We start from the raw sequence: 21,506 nt of genomic DNA on the forward strand, positions 1-21,506 counted from the left end.
AATAGACGTGGAAAACCACCTAGCTGACAGAAGGCTTATATACATAACATCTTGTGACACACTCAAATAGTGCAGTCATGGTGGGTTACATCAATACATTAGATACATAGGACTGGGATAAGAACATTGTGACGGGGTGCCGATTCCTGCCGCCCCGGAACCTACGGCACCCCGCACTCCTGAGCCCGCGGGGAGCAAAAGGGATGCCAGCAGGGCTGCCACGGCGTCTGGCGGCCCCGAAAGCCGGGAGCGTGGACGCTCGCGGGCGGCACCCCGGCTCACGTGCCCCGTCTGCTCAGGGATAGCCAGGGACATGGAAGTCATCTGGAGGGGACTCCCCTCCCCGAGTGACGTCATCATACAGTGCCCGGACAAGGAGGGCGGGGCCATAGAAGGCGGGTGCTTTAAAGGATGCCCGGAAGGAGCAGGAAGGGGAGGAGACGCTATGGCCGGGAGAGAGGAGCCCGGTGCGGAGGTAGCGGCGTCTGTAGAAATGGAGGAGACCGTCGCTGAAGCAACCAGCCCGGCGAGGAGGAGGAAGTGACCCAGGACGGGGTCGGCAAGCCACGGCAGCTCCTTGACCAGATCCCAAGGGTTGGTGAGTTACGGGGGAATCCCCACCAACCAGGCAGCAACTGTGCGCCGCTGCCTTAGGGTCCTGGGTCGGGACCCAGAGTGAGGGCGGGCCCGGGTCCCCCTCCTCCCTCGCGGTCTTCCCATAGCGCCCCGGGAGACCGAGACTCGGGGAGCTCTTAAACGGGCTTCGGATCTTGTGTTGTTGCGCTGAACCGTTGGAGTTTGTTAAGGAGACATGGGTGGGGGGAAGGTGCGCAGACAGGTAGCCCCGATGATGACAGGGCTATAAGCCTGAGGGGCGGCCTGTCCCGTGACAAACATAAACAGCAGCAATGGAAGAGGAGAACCTCGAGGTAGCTTACATTATCCCAGCTCTTGGGGAACTGAGGAGGTGGATCCAAAATGGCTCCTCAGAAAGAAATATTTTGCCCATAAAGGAACCTGAAGGCTCTAGGTTCCTCCTGCCAATGGTCCTGGGAGAGCTGCAGACGTATTACTTGAGTTAATATGGTATTTTCCTTGATTTGGCTGAGGCATCACATTCCCTCTCTGGCCCTCACCATGGTGTCTAGTGTCTCTCCTTATCCCTTTGTGTTTGTCAGCATTTGTGATGTGAAAGATTACTATAAAATAAGATTTTTAAAATCATAAACCCAGGCATTTACCTTCAGTTTGTAGTTAATGCTTCTGTTTCACTAGGTCTTAAAGGTCTAGTATGAGGTCTATTAAAAATAATGTATTTGTCCTAACTTTTGTAGCATGCACACCACAAAAAGAGCTACAGAACAATGTTAGCCATGTAAGCTTTCTCATGCTGTCCTGCCAACTTATTTCAATACTCTGCAGGAGGAATATCTTAGTAAGAAGTTAGGCCTTTCAGTCTGTGGCTTTCTTTTGACATGGCCAACAAGAAGGCAACTGTAAGGGTTTTTTGTGATTCACCACCAACCAACACTAGGAGCTACAATTAGGCTGCTAACTCATTTTACACAGGTCACTGAAGAGACAGACAACAATGCCTTTTGGTCACTACTAATATGTGCTACATTCAGAGCAGTGACCTAGAGGTCAAATGTTCTCTACTTCATTACCTGTTACACTATGCTCCAAGGTCTCATTTTTTGTAAGAATTACTTTGAAACTTTGGATACCATAGGCAACAAGAATGTGAAAAACATGTGAGGCAAGTATAATTATCAAAAAAGACTGACACCAGAACTATTTCTCTCATTCACATATATACACAGTAATTTCCCCATTAATCCAACAGGGTTTCAACAGCTAGACATCATTCCTCTGCTCTTTCTCACCAAGAACCTCGAGCACCAGTTCCTTTTTTTTCAATCTGACAAAAAAGTATCTTATTTCTTCCTTCACAAACAATTATAAAGATGCTGTAGAAACAGTTTCTGTATAATAAAAGCATAACTTTAAGTGAATTTCACAAGTTAGTGGGGAAAATAAACAACTTTAGTGTACATTATTGCCTTACACTATATATAACTCTTTTTCTATACCTTTGACTTCAAAGGATATGTCTATGTCTACCCTACAGGACAAATTTGAATTGAGATATGCAACTTCAGCTATGTTAACTGCGTAGCTGAAGTCAAAGTAGCTTAATTCAGCTTTTGGCGCTTTTTATAGTGTCTTACTCCTCATGAAAGCAGGTTTACCGGTATCTATCAGGGTGCCCCCCTCACTTCAAATTAGCTGTCCTAACTAGACCACTAATTCGAACCCTTGATGATTGACAGTGGCAGCTTCAATCTTACTCTGTAGTACAGACATACCCAAAGATTTTCTAAATAATTAACTTAGTGAATTTACCATTCCCAAGCCATTTCCACTGCATCCTATAGTACGTACACATAGCTAACACATGCTAGTCTATAAAATTGCTTCCCAGAAAGATGTGTCTTGTTATGCTAAAGAAATACCAAAGTCTTAAACTACTGATTTAGTGAGCACTGCACATGGATTCTGGTTTGCATATCAAGCTTCTAAAATCAACTAGTGGACATTACTCAGTAGTTCACAACACGGAAGACAAGGGAAAAAACCTGAATTAGCATTTAAATATTGCAACAGTTGTGTTCCTGGGAAGATGTTATAAAATGTGAATCTATCCCAGGAAGGTAACTGGCAAGGGGTAAACTGAAGGAGCGATAGAATACTTTAGTGAACAGAGCACAAGCCTGAGAGCTGGTAAAATTGGGTTCTAGTCCAAGCTCTCACACTAATTTCATATGCTGCTTTTGCCAAAATCATTTGACCTCTCAGTAATTCAGTTTTCTCACCTGTGAGACTCATTATAATTAGCCATCTTTATAAAGTGAGTTGAGATTGCAATATAAAGTCAATACACACAGCAAGTTCGTTCCAGTATTAAAGATATTACTGTTTCCAGGAATATTATCTCATCTCAAAATGGGGAGTGTCACCAGAGCTTTTAATAACTCTAAAACTAGAATAAATATTTTATTTACATATGGGCTGATATTCACAGTGCTGGCAATTGGCATAGCCTGCTAGAGGGGTGGGATATGTAAAGCACTCTAATGTGATGAACTTTACCTATCCTGGGTAGACACTGTGGGCACACTTTAAAAAGTACCTTTGAAACCCAACTACATTAATGTGAGCTGTGTACCTTTTAGAATACAGCAACAGGGTCTACCTGAGACAGTTAGATTGCAGCATGTTGGAGCAATTTACATATCATACATCCCTCCGGTGTACTTTGCCAGTGCTAGAAAGAAAAAGCTGTATAGTACTAAAATATGGTGTCAGTCCTAGAATAGGACAATGGAGCAAAGTAGTGGCAGAAGTTGTTCAAGTATAAACAAGCAAAGTTAAGCAATGAAATGGGATAAAACACATTTGAAGTTTACACAACATGTGAAGTTTCTTTCACCAAAATGTCTAAGTGAATCTGTGGAAGGGCAATAGAGATTTGTCAGAAGAGAAAGCCCTTCTATCCCTCATCAATGTCACCTTTTGAGGCTTAGTGAATCACTGAAGATGGAGATTTGTGTATTTAAACTGTTCCAGTATGACTCATAACGCAAAATGTTCAGCTAAGAACACAACAGAAGCAAATTTTGTAGCTATAGATTTTGCTCACTTTCTATGGCATTCCACTACATACTTAGACCACTGCTTTATAACTGATACTATGTGAACTCTAGTACACTAAGACTTCTTTTTTCTTGGATTTACTTGTTACATTTTCTCTCCATTTAATTTTTTGATACAGCTCTGTTTCTTTGACAAACTTAGTTGTGTATTTTAGCTTCCAGTAAACATAGCTGGATTTGATGATATCTATTCAGCAAAATTATCACATAATTCCTCAAGAAAACCTTCTAGACAAACACTCTAGTCAAATAGAAATTTGAACAACTGTAGAAGGCCATCAGAAATCGTGGTAATGGTTTTCAGTTCGTATTGTGGCAACCATCTGTCACAGTTTGCAGCCAGGCAACTCTACAAGATATACAATTAAATACAGAAAACCAAGTTCATATGCAATCTTTGGTTCCTCAAAATAGTACACAACACAGCTAGGGGTTGAGTTTCATGTTTGGGAGAATGAAAAATCCTGCCAAACAATTATCATATTTTAGTCTGTCAGGAAAACAGTCCCACCAGGGCTCTTGAGGACATCACGCAATCCATTCCTTTCCACTAGAAAATAAATATATACTTCAGGATAAATCCTTTGTTCTACGTCCCCAATTTAAGTCTGGGGGACCTTTTGGCAGTAAAACTAGTGCAGTTGAACTGGTCAAAGAATAGTAGTGAAGATCTGAAGAGCTGTATAGAGGTGATACATGCTCTAATTTTCTACTCTGACCCCTTTCAGTAGAGCAGAGTTTGGATGCTACTCCAACCAATAAAATGTTTTAGTACACAGACAGGGGGATTCCCACCTAGATTCTTCTTTCTCAGCTAATGAAGAGTCATAATAAATATTTCCTATTTGCATGCTTAGCATAAAGGAGCCCTGCTAGTTAAAATTAGAAATTTTTTTTAAAGGCCCTGCACTTAATCATCTATATTCTGACTACAATATGTGTTCTTTACTCTTATTCCTAAGAGAGTTGGTGACTTTTTGATGGAGTCATCACCCCTGATGCTATGAGAAAGGAAACAGCCACTTATTCCTTCTTTAGTTTTCCAGCCCTCACTTCCCCAGCAAAGCATTAGATTAACTTAAAACACATCTGCTTCAGAGCACAGAACTTCTTTATATAGATTCCAAATGCATGATTGCAAATTCCAAAATGTTTTATTTCTCAATACCATTGCTATGTATATAATTCTGACAGTTCCTGTCATGATCAATCACTTTAAACTACTTTTGGGTATACAAGGCCTTAATTACCCAAAAGGCAGTTTGCCCTCAATACTGAAGGTTCTTATTCTTTACTTACTTTTCAAAACATACAATGACACCACTAGCCATCTGACTTTAAAATTCTCATATGAAATACATAGTAGATTTCTATGTCTACTGTAAAACAAATTTTAGACTAACACCCTTTTTCTGAAAGTAACTGTTTCTAGAATTGTCAGTTTTATGAAATGAGCTTATATTTTAAACACTGCATATTCTGAACATGCTTTAAGTGCTACTTACCTCTAAAAGATAAGGCTCCATTTGATCCAGTGTTTTTCCTAGATGTTTATCTGGATCTAAACCTGCCAAGATATATCAAAATATATTTAACAAATAAAATAAGTGAAAGAAGTTTAGACGTCAAAGTAGATTTTTTTTGTAACATTGTCCTTTAGAAGCCAGTTCCTGTATATTTAAAATCATTTTGATCCTAAAGTAAATGTACTTAGCTGGAATTCTCTCTTATTCCCTTTGGGCAACCAGTTTCCATGTTTGTAGAAAATAAGGTTAATTTCCTTTGCACTGTGTATCAACTGGAAATTTCATTGTTTTACTGTATGCTTTCATTTCTCAGAACTTCATCAAGCACAAGGAAATGTAGATAATTCAAGTTCATAGTAATAAAAAAAACTACCACAGTCTGTGCAAGATTATATATGTAAATACAGTAGGAACCTCAGAATTACTAACACCTCAGGAATGGAGGTTCATACCAGAAAATGTTTGTCTCTCTGGACAATATGTAATGATTGTTCTTTCAAAAGTTTACAACTGAACATCGACTTAATACAGCTTTGAAACTTTATGATGAAGAGAAAACACTGCTTTCTCTCTTTTAGTAGTTTAAATTAAATTTAATACACTACTGAACTGTATTTGCTTTGTTTTGGTCTAAGTTCTGCTGCTGACTGATCGTGTACTTTTGGTTCCAAATGAGATGTGCAGGTGGTCAGTCTGTAACTCTGAGATGCTATAAAAAAACCTAACTCCATAGTTCCCCCATTATTCAAAAGTGACAAATTTACCTCTACTATTTTCTATTACATATGCCTTTTGCCAAGCCGCATACTGTATTGTGTGTATGCATCTCTCTTTCAACACACACTGACACACAAAGCATAAAACTTGGATTGTCTCTTCTCTTTGGAAGACAGGAACTCCTTTGTTCTTCCATTTCTTTTTGTTTCTTTAAGGTTTCTTGTGTTTTTGATGGTTGTGTTTTCATTTTGACTGAACAGTTCTATTTTAATTGAGGTATAAATATTTGATAATTACCTTCTTTTTATAAACAGATTCATTTAACTGGCAGGCCTGCTGACTGGGGGTGAGGGAGGAACAATTGCCTTTTTGTATAAAAAGGGCCAAGAACTTCTGGCTGCTGCCTCCACCACTACATCAGCTGGAGCCCCAAACTCTTTAAACAGCTGTCGGAGTACCGCAGAACTTAAGGTTGAGGAGGCTTGCTGCAGTCCAGGTGGCACTGAGGGCTGGCTTCCCCAGCTCTGCTCTTTCTGCTTGAGGCCCTGTCCCTTCTGGGGGTGGACAGCAGCCCACCCCCCATATTGCCCAGGAGCCCGGTGAGGCTGGCGGTCCCACCGTTAAGTATCTACCTTTGCTCCAGTAGTAGCTTTTTGCCTTTGTGTTTTGTCAATAGACATACCATTTTAGGCTGTGATGTAATCAGTTCTTGGGAGCAGAGCATATAACTGGTGCTAGTCAGTTTTTGGATTAAAAAAAAAACACTTCATGCCCATAACATCGTAGAATCTGCTGTATAAGGTAACATTTCTCCTTTTACATCAGTACAAAACAAATATGCAAGGGGGACACTATGCTACTTGAATGTGTCATCTTTCAGCTGAAACTTAGAAACAGAGGTCCTAATTACTTGAAGTTACTAAATATCCATTGGTGATTTTTAAAAGGGTAGGAATGCTGGGAAAACTACATCTAAGTAATGACATATTGCCACCTGTACCTAAATTATTTCAAAATTTTCACAGACACAGTATTCACCTTTATTTCCCAGACTATCCTGTCACCCAACATGACTGCATTTCAGGAATGGAAGAAGTAATACCTATAGTATAGCTCATAAAGCACTCTAGGTTTCTTCAATATGAAAGTCATCATATAAATGTAGGAATATTAATATATTTATGCTAATCTTAGGTAACTAGCATTCATTCAAATCTGGTGATGACAGACTTAGATTATTTAAAATTCTATGAAGATAAAATAATTTAAATAAATGAGATTTCAAAACATTAAGGAAGATTTTTAAGATTCTATTGAAACACATTGTGAATTATTTTATGACCTGAGGAAAATAGTTTAAAAACTGCTTTAATGACTAAAATAGGAAGTCGCTTTTTTAATATCATTACTGGAGTGAATCTTCATGTTGGTATAGATTTGATATTGTAAGCTGAATCTTCAGATAAGATTGTTTGTTGCCAATACAAGAATCATTTTAAAATATTTTAATTTTATTTTGAGGGTTATATGAGGTGCTCCAAGACAATCTTGGTCCTACTGAAATCAATGTCAAAGCTCCTACTGATTTCAATTGCAGAGGAGCAAGCTACCACTACATTATTTCTAAACATTCATATCTGCTGTAGAACATGATGAGATTTCTGTATGCTTTATTTGCAATTGTTTTAATATCTGTAAATTTTTTATTGATTCTTTTAAATTATATTAGTAAAATACTGTATCTACATGTTTGTATTTTTTATGTTTACTACTATTTTTCCCTTTTGGTCTAGGTTTGCCTACTTATTTGGCTACTTTAGATCTCATTACCTGTGCTGGCAGATGGTGTCCATTTGCCTGTTTTTATCCTTTATTATTATTTTAACAATAGGGAATTATACATGTACCATCCAAAATGCATGAATTTATGTCAAGAAGATATATTCTACAATTATGTTGCAAATATAGATTTGAGTTAGGTTCTATAAAGATTTTACCATGACTGATGTGGGAGGAAATCATTATTCATGAGTGGTACAGCTGCAACTTGTACAGGTCTTCCAGGGAAAGTGATAGCAACACTGTGACAGGGCAGCCCCACTCGAGGCGGGGGCACCTGCCCAAGCTGCACTGTACGGCGGGCCGCCACGCGCCGCCCGATTCTGCCCTGGGTGTTCGGCGGCGGCACGGAGCGTCCCTGCCTTGGACGCGCAGAGTGACGTCAGCCGGGCGCCATGTAGACGGGGGCCACGTCACCCAGGCAACGGAGGGACGCCTAGGCGCGAGGGGCGGGGTCACCGAGAGACGCTGGGGTCGCGACCCCGGCGCCAACTTTAAAATGGCCCCGCAGCGCCAAGAGAGGGGGGAGAGAAGGAGCTGAGTGGATCGCCCCGGTCGAGACAAGCGACGGCAGCCGTACTCAGCCCGGTGAGCGGTTTGATCCTGGTAGTTGGGTGTCGGGGGACGCTGGAGCCGGAGGGGAAGGAAGCAGCCCAGGGCAGAGTCAGGCTTGACTGGTGGGCTGATGTGTTAAGGGGTCGAACCCCGTCAGCCGGGTTCGGGTCAAACTGAACCTGAACCCTTAGGGCCCTGGGCTGGGGCTCATGAGAGTGGGCGGGCCCGGGCCCCCCTTCCCTTCCCTCCCGCCTTGCTAGGGAGAGGGAAAACGAAGATAAACGCGTGAAAAAGGGAAACTGAAGGACTCGGAGCTCTAGGACAGGAGAGAGACCTCGGGACAAACGCCGCGGGGCGACCCGGGGCGTTACAAACACTCTGTTGCACCCCAATCCTTGACGTATTTTGTTTATAAAATGCATTTTTCTTATTTTGTTTTCTTACTGGTTTTGATCTTATTTTGCTTTTTGTCATTAAGTACTATAGCAAGAGAAACAATGACTTTGTTACAGACAGAGCTCAGCAATATCCACAGTGATGCACAAATGAGAATTGTCTTTCATTTATACAACGATTATGGAGCTAAGGAGATTATAGCTTTCACATGGCTACATATTTCCTATGGATCAGATCCTCATCTCATCATAGTAAATGGCAAACAGCCTACTGGGAGACAGATCATTAGATGATACTCTGGAATAACTCCATTGACTTCAACAGAGTTATGACAGTTTATATCAATACAGAATATGGACCACTTATTTTAATGGATCCAGGATTTGGCTATATACACGTTTCCTGATAAGAAAACATATAAAGGAGTTAATACTAAATAATAAATTACTACATCATCTCTGAAAGTTTCCATGGACTATATATTAGCACATTACCTTTCCTTTCTCAAAAGAAAAAGACATGTTTCTTAAATGAGCCTAATATTTTTCTTATTATTTTGAATTTTATTTCTATCTTCTACAGAGCTCCTGCAAACGCCACCCAAATTGTCATCAATCAATTGAAAACTTTATAAATCTCTATTCCAGGAGTCCCAAACTCAGTAGCCCATCAACAGGCTAGAACCGTGTTTCTCAACCTTTTTTTTTTATAAAGGACCCCTTTAAAAAAATTATAAGTACCTCTAGTACCTACAGTTTTCAGACACACAATATTTTTTTCTACCATTGCAACACATTTGTTTAAAGAACTTAATCATAGCTAGGCAGGCGATTACATTTGTGGGTGTAAAAAGTACAAAAATAATAAAGCGCTATAAAACTTAAAACAAAAATTCAGTTTTCTCAAAATTTCAGTTGTGTTGACGTACCCCCCAGACTTCATACTACTTGTTGAGAAACACTGGGCTAGAGCATATTCTCAATCTGGCCTGGGAGACCAGGCATCCTGGAACGGTGGGTCTGAACGCATCCCCCCAAACCTTGCCCCTTCCCACCACTGCTCTGCCCTCTCCCACTTCATGACACCCTGTCCCAGCATGGAAGGAGACATGGGAAAACAAAGTGGAGTGGGTGTGCCCACTGAATATGCTCCACTTTCCCATGGCTCCTGCCACTGAAAGCCTTGAAGGGGTCCCAACATCTTCTGCTCCCATATGCCAGCCCCCAGTAAACCCTAAGGCTGATTCCCTCAGGCTATGTCTAGACTAATTAGACATAGTTAGATTGCTAATATGCTCTGGTCTACAGGTGGACCATGGATCAGGAGTTTGAGACACATGCTCTATGCCATTATCAAAATAATTGATCAAGATAGTGAACAGAAGTAGATGTAGGGCTGCTCCCTGTGGAATACCACTTGATATGCCCTTCCAGCTTGACTGTGAAACACTGTTAACTATGCTCTGGGAATGGTTTTCCAAACAGTTATACAGCCACCTTACAGCAGCTCCCTCTAGGCTCTATTTCCCTAGTGTGTTAATGAGACGATAAAGCAGGACATCATCAAAATGCTTATTAAAGTTAAGATATACCATATCTACCACTTTCTCCAGCCACAAAGCTTGTTACCCTGTCAAAGAAAGATATTAGGTTGGTGTGACAGAATTTGTTCTGGACAAATCCATGATGACTTTTACTAATCACCTTATTATCTCTTAAGTGTTTGCAAACTGAATGCTTAATTGTTTGCTTCATTATATTTCCAAGTATTTAAAAGTTAAGATGATTAGGTTGTCCTTATATCACTTTTTTTTGATTGGCACTATATTTGCAAAGAATGCATATCATATCATATAACTCATAAGTTTAACAACTTCCCCCAGGCATGAAAAAACTATATTTGAATGAATTCAGAACAGTTTTAAACTGTACAATGATAATGTAATATGTACACAATCTACAAATAAACCCCATTCTGTAGGAAGCACACACATTTAAAATATGCAATATATTCCAAGTCTGTTAAAATCTGTAAAAATGCAATTTGTGCATCCAGTTTCTAAGAAAAGCTTCCTCTTAGCTAACAACCTTAATGTTTCTTAGGAAAAATATGTATTTCTTTTAAAGTTTCATTTAATGTAGAAGTGTTCCTTTCTAATGAAATTTGCATGAGGAATGGATATAAACTGTGGTTTAATAAGGCCTTAAAAACCAGATAAATTTACAGTACACTCGTAACCAGTCACCTGCAAACTAGCTAGTGCTATCCATTTAATTTAGAAATGCATTCATGATCAGTCAACTGCAATTACCAATCCTGTTTTTACTTTCAATGTAATGAAATACCAATATTCATATATACTCATAAATCATAAAAACCCAGCTTAACTTTAACTATTTGGTATTTCTTTTTCTTTAAGAAACATAGATTACTTCAGACTCTCATAATTATTTAGATTAAAGCAGAAGAATATAATATAAAACCTTACTGCATGTTATCTAATCATATCACACAGATAGTTCCTCAATGAGACCAGGTCTGAAGAAAGTTGTATGAGAGGATAAACCCACATTAGGCCCAAACCCTGAAAAACTACACAGAATTAAGAAATTAATTAGAAGAAAGGACCATAATTTGCAAAGCTGACATCTATTTTACTTTACTTGAGTGTATCAATGAGATGCAATTATGATTCAATTAAAATATTCAATTTTATTACTTTACTGACTGACCTTGAAGTTAATGCCTGCTTTATTTAATTGCATCATCTATGAATAAATGTTAACCCTAGAATGTTATGCCCCATTATTTTCAATGCATTTTTCAACTCCCCAATTGAATTATATCAGTTAATTTACTATCTGCTGCCCAGAAAGCAAGTGAGGCTTTATTTCTTTGAGACAGTCCAGTATATGAGAGAAACAACATGGAAGATTTGATAATGCTATTTTGAATTGTGTCCAGTAAAAGTAACCATGCTCTGATCTCAACTTTTGTGGACTAGCATTTTACTGTAAAATCAGTATGCGGTAGTACAAATGGTGTAATTACTTTGAGAAGCAATTTCTAGTATGTCTGTAATTCCTGATAGATCCATTGACAGAAACTGAACATCTTCTTGCATAAGTCAGCAAAGGCTGCAGAACAATCTTTTGTCAATACCCGATTTGCAACAATGCCAGAGGACAATTGTTAAATTAAATGCAATATTATAAAAGGACTCATACAGAAATGTACCAAATTTCAATCCTCACACTCTCATGCAAAATAAAAATATATGGATTACCGTTAAAAGTCAAAGCATTTCAGAAGTGAAAAGTTTGACCAAAATACCTGACTGCAAAATACATTTTAATGGTCCACTTTGTTCATACAGACAAATACACCATGAAGCTCTAAAATTAAATCCACACTCAATATCATTTTTAAAAACACTCATACTCTGTTTTCATAACATGAGGTTTACTTACTAAAACAGAAAATGTAACAACTCATCTCTGTGAAAATGCAGTTTGAAATAGATCTTCTTTTGTATACATGTTTTGAAATGCTGAGTGACTATATGCTTTTAAATGAAATATTTTCATAGACTACATCCCTATTTTTCCCTTTATTTCAACAAAAGATAATCCTAAAAGAAAATCGAAGTATTATTTATTGCTTCCGATGAATGGCCTGCTATGCAGTTTTTTAATAAACCACATTACAACAGATTCTAATCTCAGATGCATAGAATGTGCTGCAAAAACCCACTACTGTCCAAGAAACTGAGTATTACACTAACACATTTTATAAGAGAAACCTAGTTATAAGCTACTCATTCAAATTATAGAGAAAAAACAGCAAATTATAGAGAAGCAATAGCTGCTCCATAACTGAAGTTGAAGCTGCTTTCCATTTCGTTGCCTGATATTCTAACTCTTCCATCTGTTTTCCCCAAGCATCTCATCACCCCAAGATACATCTCCCAGAAATTTAGCTTGCTACACCACATTGGAATAAAATGGGTAGTTTGGAATATAGCGTTATAGGTATGGTATTTAAAGTTTTCCACTATTTTTGTCTTTTGGAAACCCCTTCCATTAATTCAGCGTGTCCTTTAAATGTCCAAGGTGTGGCCAACCTTGTTTAGAAGATCCTTTACTGCTGGGAGGGTTAGTGACGGACTTACCAAGACCCACAAGAGAGAGATCACACTTGTGAGATAAGATAAATAGAGAATGAGTTAAGTTCATTACAGAAGGTGTCAAATGGAAGTTGAGCGAGAAAGATTGAGAAAAATTAGGGGAATTTCTGAGAAGCTCAGCTCAGCTAGGAGGAACTGGGAAACTAACCATCTAGCATATACAGAAGAATGGACGGGGAACAAAAGACTGGGAGGGACACACAGATGAGTGATATGGAACTGTTCTCCTCTTACTTGGAATGAAGGATCATGGGACTAGTCATTCAAAATATGTAATAAACATTCTGGGCTTCATCCTACTCCCATTCAAGTCAACACAGAAATTCTGACTGGTTTTAATGGAATCTTAATTAAATAATATAAAATTGATCATCATATCTCCAACAGAATATTTCCATTTTCAAACAAAAAAAGTAGGTAGAGTTAACATATTTTGGTATAATGTAGGCAGGCTGATATATAATGAAAGATTGTATAACAATAATGAATAGGGTGGATTCCCTGACATTTCATTTCCAACTTTTTAAAGTGTTGAATTTTTGTAAATAATATGGCTATGTCTAGACTGGTATGATTTTCCACAAATGCTTTTAACGGAAAAGTTTTTCCGTTAAAAGCATTTGCGGAAAAGAGCATCTAGATTGGCACAGATGCTTTTCCACAAAAGCACTTTTTGCAGAAAAGCGTCTGTGCCAATCTAGACACGGTTTTGCACAAGAAAGCCCCGATCGCCATTTTCGCAATCAGGGCTTTTTTGCGCAAAACAATACTGCGTTGTCTACACTGGTCCTCTTGCGCAAAAGCATTTGCACAAGAGGGCTTTTGCCCGAACGGGAACAGCATAGCATTTCCACAAGAACACTGACAATCTTACATGAGATCGTCAGTGTTCTTGCGGAAATTCAAGTGGCCAGTGTAGAGAGCTGGCAAGTTTTTCCGCAAAAGCATTTGCTTTTGCGGAAAAACTTGCCAGTCTAGACACAGCCTATATATAAAGGGGAAAGATGCAAGAATAAGTTAACTCCATGAAAGTACATTTTCCACCTCAAATCTTTATTTTAAATATTTTACAATATAGTTTAATAAGCTTGATTTGACTTTGTTTTTATATGGCATAATGTAAGCCATGTTAGAATCACTGCTCTACAGCCAAAATGCTTCTGAAATAAATGTAGTCAAACTTTACTAATTCTGAGTCACTGAGAATGAAAATGATGCTTAAAATTGTTGATTGGCTATAGTTTTCAAGATATGCTATTGGGTCAGTATATACGACCCTTGACTTGCGAATGACGGAGGATAAGTGAGCTATAAAGGGAAGGGATCTCAATTTAAACCAGAAATGACTAAAATACATCTTTGACTGGATCTATGAATAAATCTATGACTGGGTTTGGACAGTACTTGCTTTTTAGGCAAAACAATGAATGATGCAATCTGAAGCTGGTATTGCATCATACATGATATGAATTGCATCATGTTATTCCTAGAAGTCTTGGATGATGCAATCATAACGAAGCTTATATCACTCTGCTGAACGAATTGCCCTATATCAGCTCTAGAAATCATACAGTGTCGTGCTCTCTTATTTGTCCGTATTTGATTTTTCAAAGGGACACATTTCTGTTCAGCCAAAGTGAGCAGAGATGCCTCGTACTTGTGTGAACAGTGCAGATAACTTCTGCTATGTTTGTGGTGAAGTGACTTTTGCATCACAAAAGCACAGTATAACCACTATGGTTAAGAAAGCCTATCACCTTTATTTTGGCTGCAAAATTGGAGATCAGGAAAAGAGGTGGGCCCCACACATATGCTGCAACACTTGTGCAACAAATCTTCGCCAGTGGTTGAACAGGAAAAGGAAATCTATGCCTTTTGCAGTGCCAATGATTTGGAGAGAGCCAACAGATCATACTAGCAATTATTACTTCTGCATGGTTCCTCCAGTTGCGAAAGGTGTGTCAAAGAAGAAAAAGTGGACTGTGCATTATCCAAACATTCCATCAGCTATACGCCCATTACCCCACGGAGAAGGACTGCCGGTTCCTGATGCACCAGAATCATTCTCACTTGAGTCAGACGAGGAAGAGGATGAAACTTCTGGTTCTGAACCATCAATGTCACAGGACCCACATTTTCTTCCATCCTCCTCCTCTGAACCACACCTCATAACACAAGGTCAACTGAATGACCTTGTTAGGGATTTGGAACTACCCAAGAGTAAGGGAGAGCTGTTGGGCTCCAGACTACAGCAATGGAATCTCCAGGCAGGTGATGTTAGGGTTTCCATATTCCGTGACCGTAAAAAGGATCTTGTCTCATTCTTCTTCATGGAAGGTGATCTTGTAGCCTGTAACAACATCGATGGTGTGATGGCAGCCCTCCATATCGTTCACGATCCAGATGAGTGGAGACTGTTCATTGATTCATCGAAGACGAGTCTTAAAGCTGTTTTGCTGCATAATGGCAATGTTTTGCCATCAATTCCAGTTGGTCATGAAGTCCATATGAAGGAAACCTATGACAACATGAAACAACTTTTGAGGTGCATAAACTATGACCAACATCAGTGGCAGCTTTGTGGGGATTTGAAGGTTGTTGCTCTCTTGCTTGGTCTGCAGACTGGATACACAAAGTACTGCTGTTTTCTCTGCGAATGGGATAGTCATGCAAGAGATTCCCACTACATCAAGATAGATTGGCCACTCTGACAGTCATTGGAGCCTGGGAGGAAAAGGGTTCAGCATCCACCACTTGTTGAATCAAGGAAGATTATGTTACCACCCTTACACATCAAGCTGGATCTTTGTCAAGGCCATGGACAAAACACAAGCAGCTTTCAAGTACCTCCGTGGAAAATTTCCAAGGTTAAGTGAAGCTAAGATAAAGGAAGGTATCTTCGTTGGTCCTCAGATTCGTGAACTTCTTCGAGATGATGCATTTGACCATCCACTGCGTGGCAAGGAAAAAATGGCATGGAAAGCCTTCCCGTTAGTGGCAATAAATTTTCTCAGAAACAACAAGGCAGACAACTACAGGTTGTTGGTGGAAAACCTTCTCAAGGCATACAAAAGCCTTGGTTGCAACATGTCATTAAAGATACATTTTTTGCACTCTCATCTAGATTTTTTTCCACCGAACTGTGGAGCAGTGAGCGACCAGCACAGCGAGCGATTTCACCAGGACATTGCAACAATGGAGAAACGCTATCAGGGTAAATGGAGCCCATCAATGCTTGCAGACTATTGCTGGACAGTGACAAGAGATGTTCCATTTAATGAATACAAGAGACAAGCCAAGAACCACCGAGTAGACACTGAATAGGACTAAACTATGTACATAATAGTTTTTTGACTTTTGTTTCATAATAAATTTTATTTATATAACCCTTTTGCTGATTTTTAAAGTGTTACAAAAACAGGACAGGTGAAATATTATCATGTAAAGCAACCATAAACACATGAAAAGTTTACAATTTATGATTAAAACTCCACTACTACACAATATACATAGACATAAAATGTAAAAACTTAAATATCTTGGAAACAGTAGCCAAACAGTTGTTTTAATTGTCATATTTGAATTCAGCACATCAAAATACATAATAAATAGCACATTTTATCTCTGAAGCAGACGACTTCTAAAAAATTGTAGACCAGTGTTATGTTAACGAAGAATTTAAGAGATTCAAAAACCTTTCTAACAATAGGAGCTAAATACTACTGAACAAGCTAAATTCAAGCTAAATGCAATTGTTCACTTCTAATTCTGGTTTGTATTTTTCAACTGTATGTAGTTCTAAAGAACCTTTTCAAAATTTAATCAAGTATTTTTTACACTAGGGTAAAATCTGATGTCATCAAATTTCAGAATTCTATCTGGTAAAAGATCCTAAAACTCTTCATATTTACAGACTGAATTTTATCTTTACTCTCTAATGAGTCTAATGAACATCAAAACTAAATGTATTCCAGTTGCATGCAGGGTTTCAAAGGCAATTCAGTTTTTTACCAGACAAGTAAAGGAAACCTCTCTAAAAAGTAACAAATGGTCTGGTAGCACTTTATAGACTAACAAAACATGTATCGTGAGCTTTCGTGGGCTCAGCTACGACCATGGTCATCTGAAGAAGTGAGCTGTGCCCACAAAAGCTCATGATACATGTTTTGTTAGTCTATAAAGTGCTACCAGACCATTTGTTGTAGTTTTCTGTACAGACTAACTTGGCTATCCACTGAAGCTCTCTAAAAAGTGTAACTCTTTGAAGAAATATTTCATTGTTTCATCAACTGACAAAACAACATTTTTTCTGGAAAATATTTTAAAAACACTAAATTTTTTATAGCTTAGAAAAAGGTTGGATGGATTTTATTTAGCACTGGGCAATTGTGTATGTCATCCACGTCCTGTGCTTCCATTCTACAAAACAAGATTTGATATAGTGCATGCTGCAGCTCATTAGGAAACAAGTGGGGAAAATATGGTTAACACAAAAAGCTTATATATTGGTAAGTTGCAATCAGTTTTACTCAGTCATCACAAAAACCTTGAAATCTAAAAAGAACATATCATTGGTGATGCTAGTAGTGCTATCTGTTGGATAATCTGACATTTCCCATTGTAAAACACTGTTTTCAGATGTTTCTAATTTTGGAAACCTTTAATTGTTTGGCAAGGACTCCATGCTGGGTGTCCATCTCAGTCCATTTTTTTAACGTTTCAGCCAAAACAGTTTTGACATTTCAGAGAACAAGACTGGGGGAAAATAAAGTCATTTACTCTACACTAAAATATTCTGTCAGTCTTTCCTTTCAATAACTCTTATGCTTTGGAGCAGTTATTTGAAATATGACCAGGGAGCAGCCATTGTATCAGCAACGTGTCTTTTGCCAGCTCTGTGAAAATTCATCCAAATCTGGCCAATTTATAAGCTTTAAGAATTTGCACATGCTCATTAAAAAATTCAATTTTAGCAATTAAAACATGCGAAGATTGCATCTTCCATGCTCAAGCCTCTCTGAGCTTCTAGTGCTGACCAGATTATGCATGTCATCTTCACAGACAATACTCATCCTGACTTTCAATGTAATAGTTGCTTTCTGCTTGGCACTGAAACAGAGCAGTGAGCCTGACTCCCCTATGCTCTCAAAGACTCTGTTGACACCAGGAAGTATGGAGCAAGAAGGTTCCTGATTTGAATACAGAAGGAACAAAAGCCTTAACAGAGGGGGAAGAACAGAATAGGTTGGGGGACGGAATCTGTCAAGATTGGGACTGGAGAAGGTGTGAAGGGAGTAAAATGAACTGGCTGAGCAAGGAGACCAGGACTAGAAGCTGGGAAGTGGATATGGGGAAGCTGGGAATACTTGGGTAAGGATATAAGCAGGGAGTATGGAATAAGAAGCCAGTGGGGAAAATGACATGTTGGGCTGGGAGCAAGTTACCTGGAGGGACAGAAGATCGCACATGGAGACTAGATGAAAAAATGGAGGGAGAGGAGGGAAGTGAAAGGAGAGTAGGCCTGACTGTACAAGGAGATTAGGCTTGATGAAGGTGCGGGAAATATGTGTGGGTGGGAAGGGTAGTAATATCTAACAAGGATCTAAGATGTGGGAAGCAAAGTATCACACTGTGAAACAAGACTGAGACAAGAAATCTAGGAGAGACAATCCAATAATGAGGTGTAACGAGGAACAGGAATTGGCTAAGCAAGTAAACTGGGCTGCAGTAGTCCAGGACAAATGGCATTAACGCAAGGAGTCAAGTGGCAGAGGACTGTGTGGAGGATCTAAGAATTCCAAACCTACCGATGAACCAAGTAGTTATCAATATGATGCCACATAACATTTCTGTGGTTTTTTCTTCAGTTTGTATTTTTATAAAGCTAGAAAATTATGTATACAAAATTACTTTATCACAAGAACATTATTTAGCCAAGAGATCAAAAGTTAGGTAATGCCACAATTAAAGTTGCTTTAGTGCATATGGTATAGAACATAATTATATGGTCACACCGTTTTTTTCCCCACAGAATCACTGCCTCATTAAGTGCAAAAAATGAACTTGCTCTAAGGATGAATGAGGGACCTGGAGGGAAGGAAACTGTTGTCTATTGGACCCCTGGCTCATCTGTTGCAGAAGTTGGAATGTGTGTAGAAAATAAGTAAATAAATCAATCTTCCCTGACCATCTCTGCCTACACATTCGCAGTGCCCCAATAAAGAATCTACAAAAACTGGGTGGCCAGAAGATCTTTGGTTATCTGTCTCCAGAACACAGATCAAAATACGTCTTTTTATAAATATAGGCAAATAATTCCAAAAATGGGAACCAAAAGTTAGGCTACTAAATTTACTTTCAGCATCTAAAATAAGTGAGCTGGCTAAGTACACAGCCACTCACACTGAGACACAAATGGTCAACTACATAACCCAAAGTGTGGAATGAAATGAAGTCTACAAACTTTTTGGTGTAGGATTTCTTGGTTACTCTTCTCTATTAACCTTTCCACCTGACCTAGTAACCATCTTTCTTCCTCACTCTTTTTCAACTCCATCTTCTCACAATTAAAACATATTCTAATCTAGCCAGCTTCAAAAGCTTTACTAGTCCCCAAAAACATCCTCTCCTAGATGACGTTTCCTTTCACCTCCAAACTCAACATGTCTTCCAACTTCATCCAAGATCCCTTCCAGTATTGCCTCTGCCCCCCCTTAAGTCCAATGAAACTGCTCTTGCTAAGAGTATGATGGTCAATTCCAGGACTTCTCTTCCTTCATACTCTAGCCTCTCTGCTGTTTTTCATACTCCCTATTATTCTCTCCTCGACAATCTTAATTTACCCAAGCCTTTGTGACTCTAGCATCTCCATTTCCATTTCAAACTTCTCTGATAATTTTTTAGCATCTGTTTCAGTAGTCCCCTTCTTATTCTCTAGAGCAGACAAACAACGCTCCCTATGTAGCGCCTTCCTCCCATTTCAACTTTTCCTTGGATGATCTCATCTATTCATTTGGTTTCAACTACAACATGTGTGATGATGACTCAAAAATCTATCTCCTTACCCCTTACTTGTCTCCCTCCATTCAGCCTGCCTTTTGGTTAGCTCAATTTACCTCTCCGACAACTCATGTCACCTTGGAATCAAGTTTCTCCTCCCTATCAAGTCCCATCACAACCCCTTTTTCTCCCCTCTTACCAACTTTTTCTCAACACATTTTACTTGAATCCATTGTTAGCTTTGACTATGTTTTTGCCTCCTGCTTCCACAATCACCTATTTATTTTCCGGCTGAGCCCTATGTATAGAGTGGGATATCTGTTTAATAGAGCAAAATGGTTGCTGGGGCCTCATGAATCATGACCCCTTTGGTAGCACAGCTATAAGACAAACAAGTGACAGAGAGTTTGCTTTCTTTTCTGTTACTGTTAAATAATGTGAGTTATACGGCTTCCATGAATTCAGCACACAAATGCACTAAGGAAACATGTCTGAAGCAAAAAGGTCAAATACATTTACATTCCACAGTGCATGAGCAGATTCTGGAAGCTTTGTTCTAAAATGTAACTACTATAGTTATATGCTGGATCAAAAACAATCAAGATTTTTAAGGAGGAAAAAGAAAAGAAGGCACATAACAGCCATTCCTAAAGTTCCTGCCAAGCATCCCCTTCATTTACCAATTGTGTCAATGGTACAAAGAATACAATAATAAAATGAGTTTCAAGCCTTCAGAACTATGTGCAAAGAAATCATACAGGCTAACTTTGTTGAAGGAGGATCTTTGTAATAGGTGTTTAAAGGCCATGTTTGAGAATGTCTTATCTTATTTCCAAGAGAACAGTAAATCATTAAAATTTTGTACTGGGTGACAGATAAGAACATTATTTGCTATTTTAACTTCTATTTAAAATTATGGTACATGAAAGCAATCTTTTCCCCATTAGTAAAAATAAACAACATTGAAAGCAAAGGCTATAAATGTTGTCAGAAACTCTATTAAAGCACTAATATCCAGCAACAACCAGAGAAAAAAATGGAAAAACAACTTAAAACAAGCTTAACTGTCTACGAAAGACTATCCTGTTCTTTAGTTTTAATATAATGTGAAAAGGCACTTGCATTTGTAGTGCAATTTAGGGAATCTTACATTGATTCTTTATTTTTTCCCCTTCTCCACCCCCCCCTTTCCTTTTATTTGTTAACGCTCATTTGTCAAGTCGTGTTTAAATTGCCTGTATAATAAACCAGTAACTTTTTAGTGGAAGAGACTGTTTTCCTCTGTGTTCCTACCTAGTATGAAACCCCTCTCCTCAATCCAGATTTCAAAACTTCTCACAAATGAAAACTGTAGCCTGGTTTTAAAAGAAGACCCATTCCCATTTAACAGAACAAGGACAGATTTTCAAAAACAGTGTTAAGAGGCTGAAGCTTCCACTTCTGTACCTCAGTGGGCACTATTGGGTCCTGAATGTTTTTTTCTCTACTGGGGTAAAAATCCTAGCTTCTCTGCAGTCAGTGCGAGTTTTGCCATTGACTTCAATGAAGCCAGGATTGCCGTTCATGCAATAC

The 21,506-nt window shown here is 38.8% G+C and overlaps 1 protein-coding gene across 3 annotated transcripts in view; it reads right to left on the minus strand.

Moving 5' to 3' along the window:
* Window positions 1-21,506, minus strand: part of DPH6 (diphthamine biosynthesis 6) — a 349,028-nt gene that overhangs the window by 227,476 nt on the left and 100,046 nt on the right. For all 3 annotated transcript variants that reach the window (XM_075927014.2, XM_075927013.2, XM_075927012.2), the window contains one exon: window positions 5,222-5,283. In XM_075927014.2, coding sequence (XP_075783129.1) covers window positions 5,222-5,283 — 62 coding nt within the window. The remainder of the gene's footprint in view (window positions 1-5,221; window positions 5,284-21,506) is intronic.

Source organism: Pelodiscus sinensis, chromosome 5 (genome assembly GCF_052426305.1).
Source record: "Pelodiscus sinensis isolate ZL-2025 chromosome 5, ASM5242630v1, whole genome shotgun sequence".
NCBI classification, from domain to species: Eukaryota; Metazoa; Chordata; order Testudines; family Trionychidae; genus Pelodiscus; species Pelodiscus sinensis.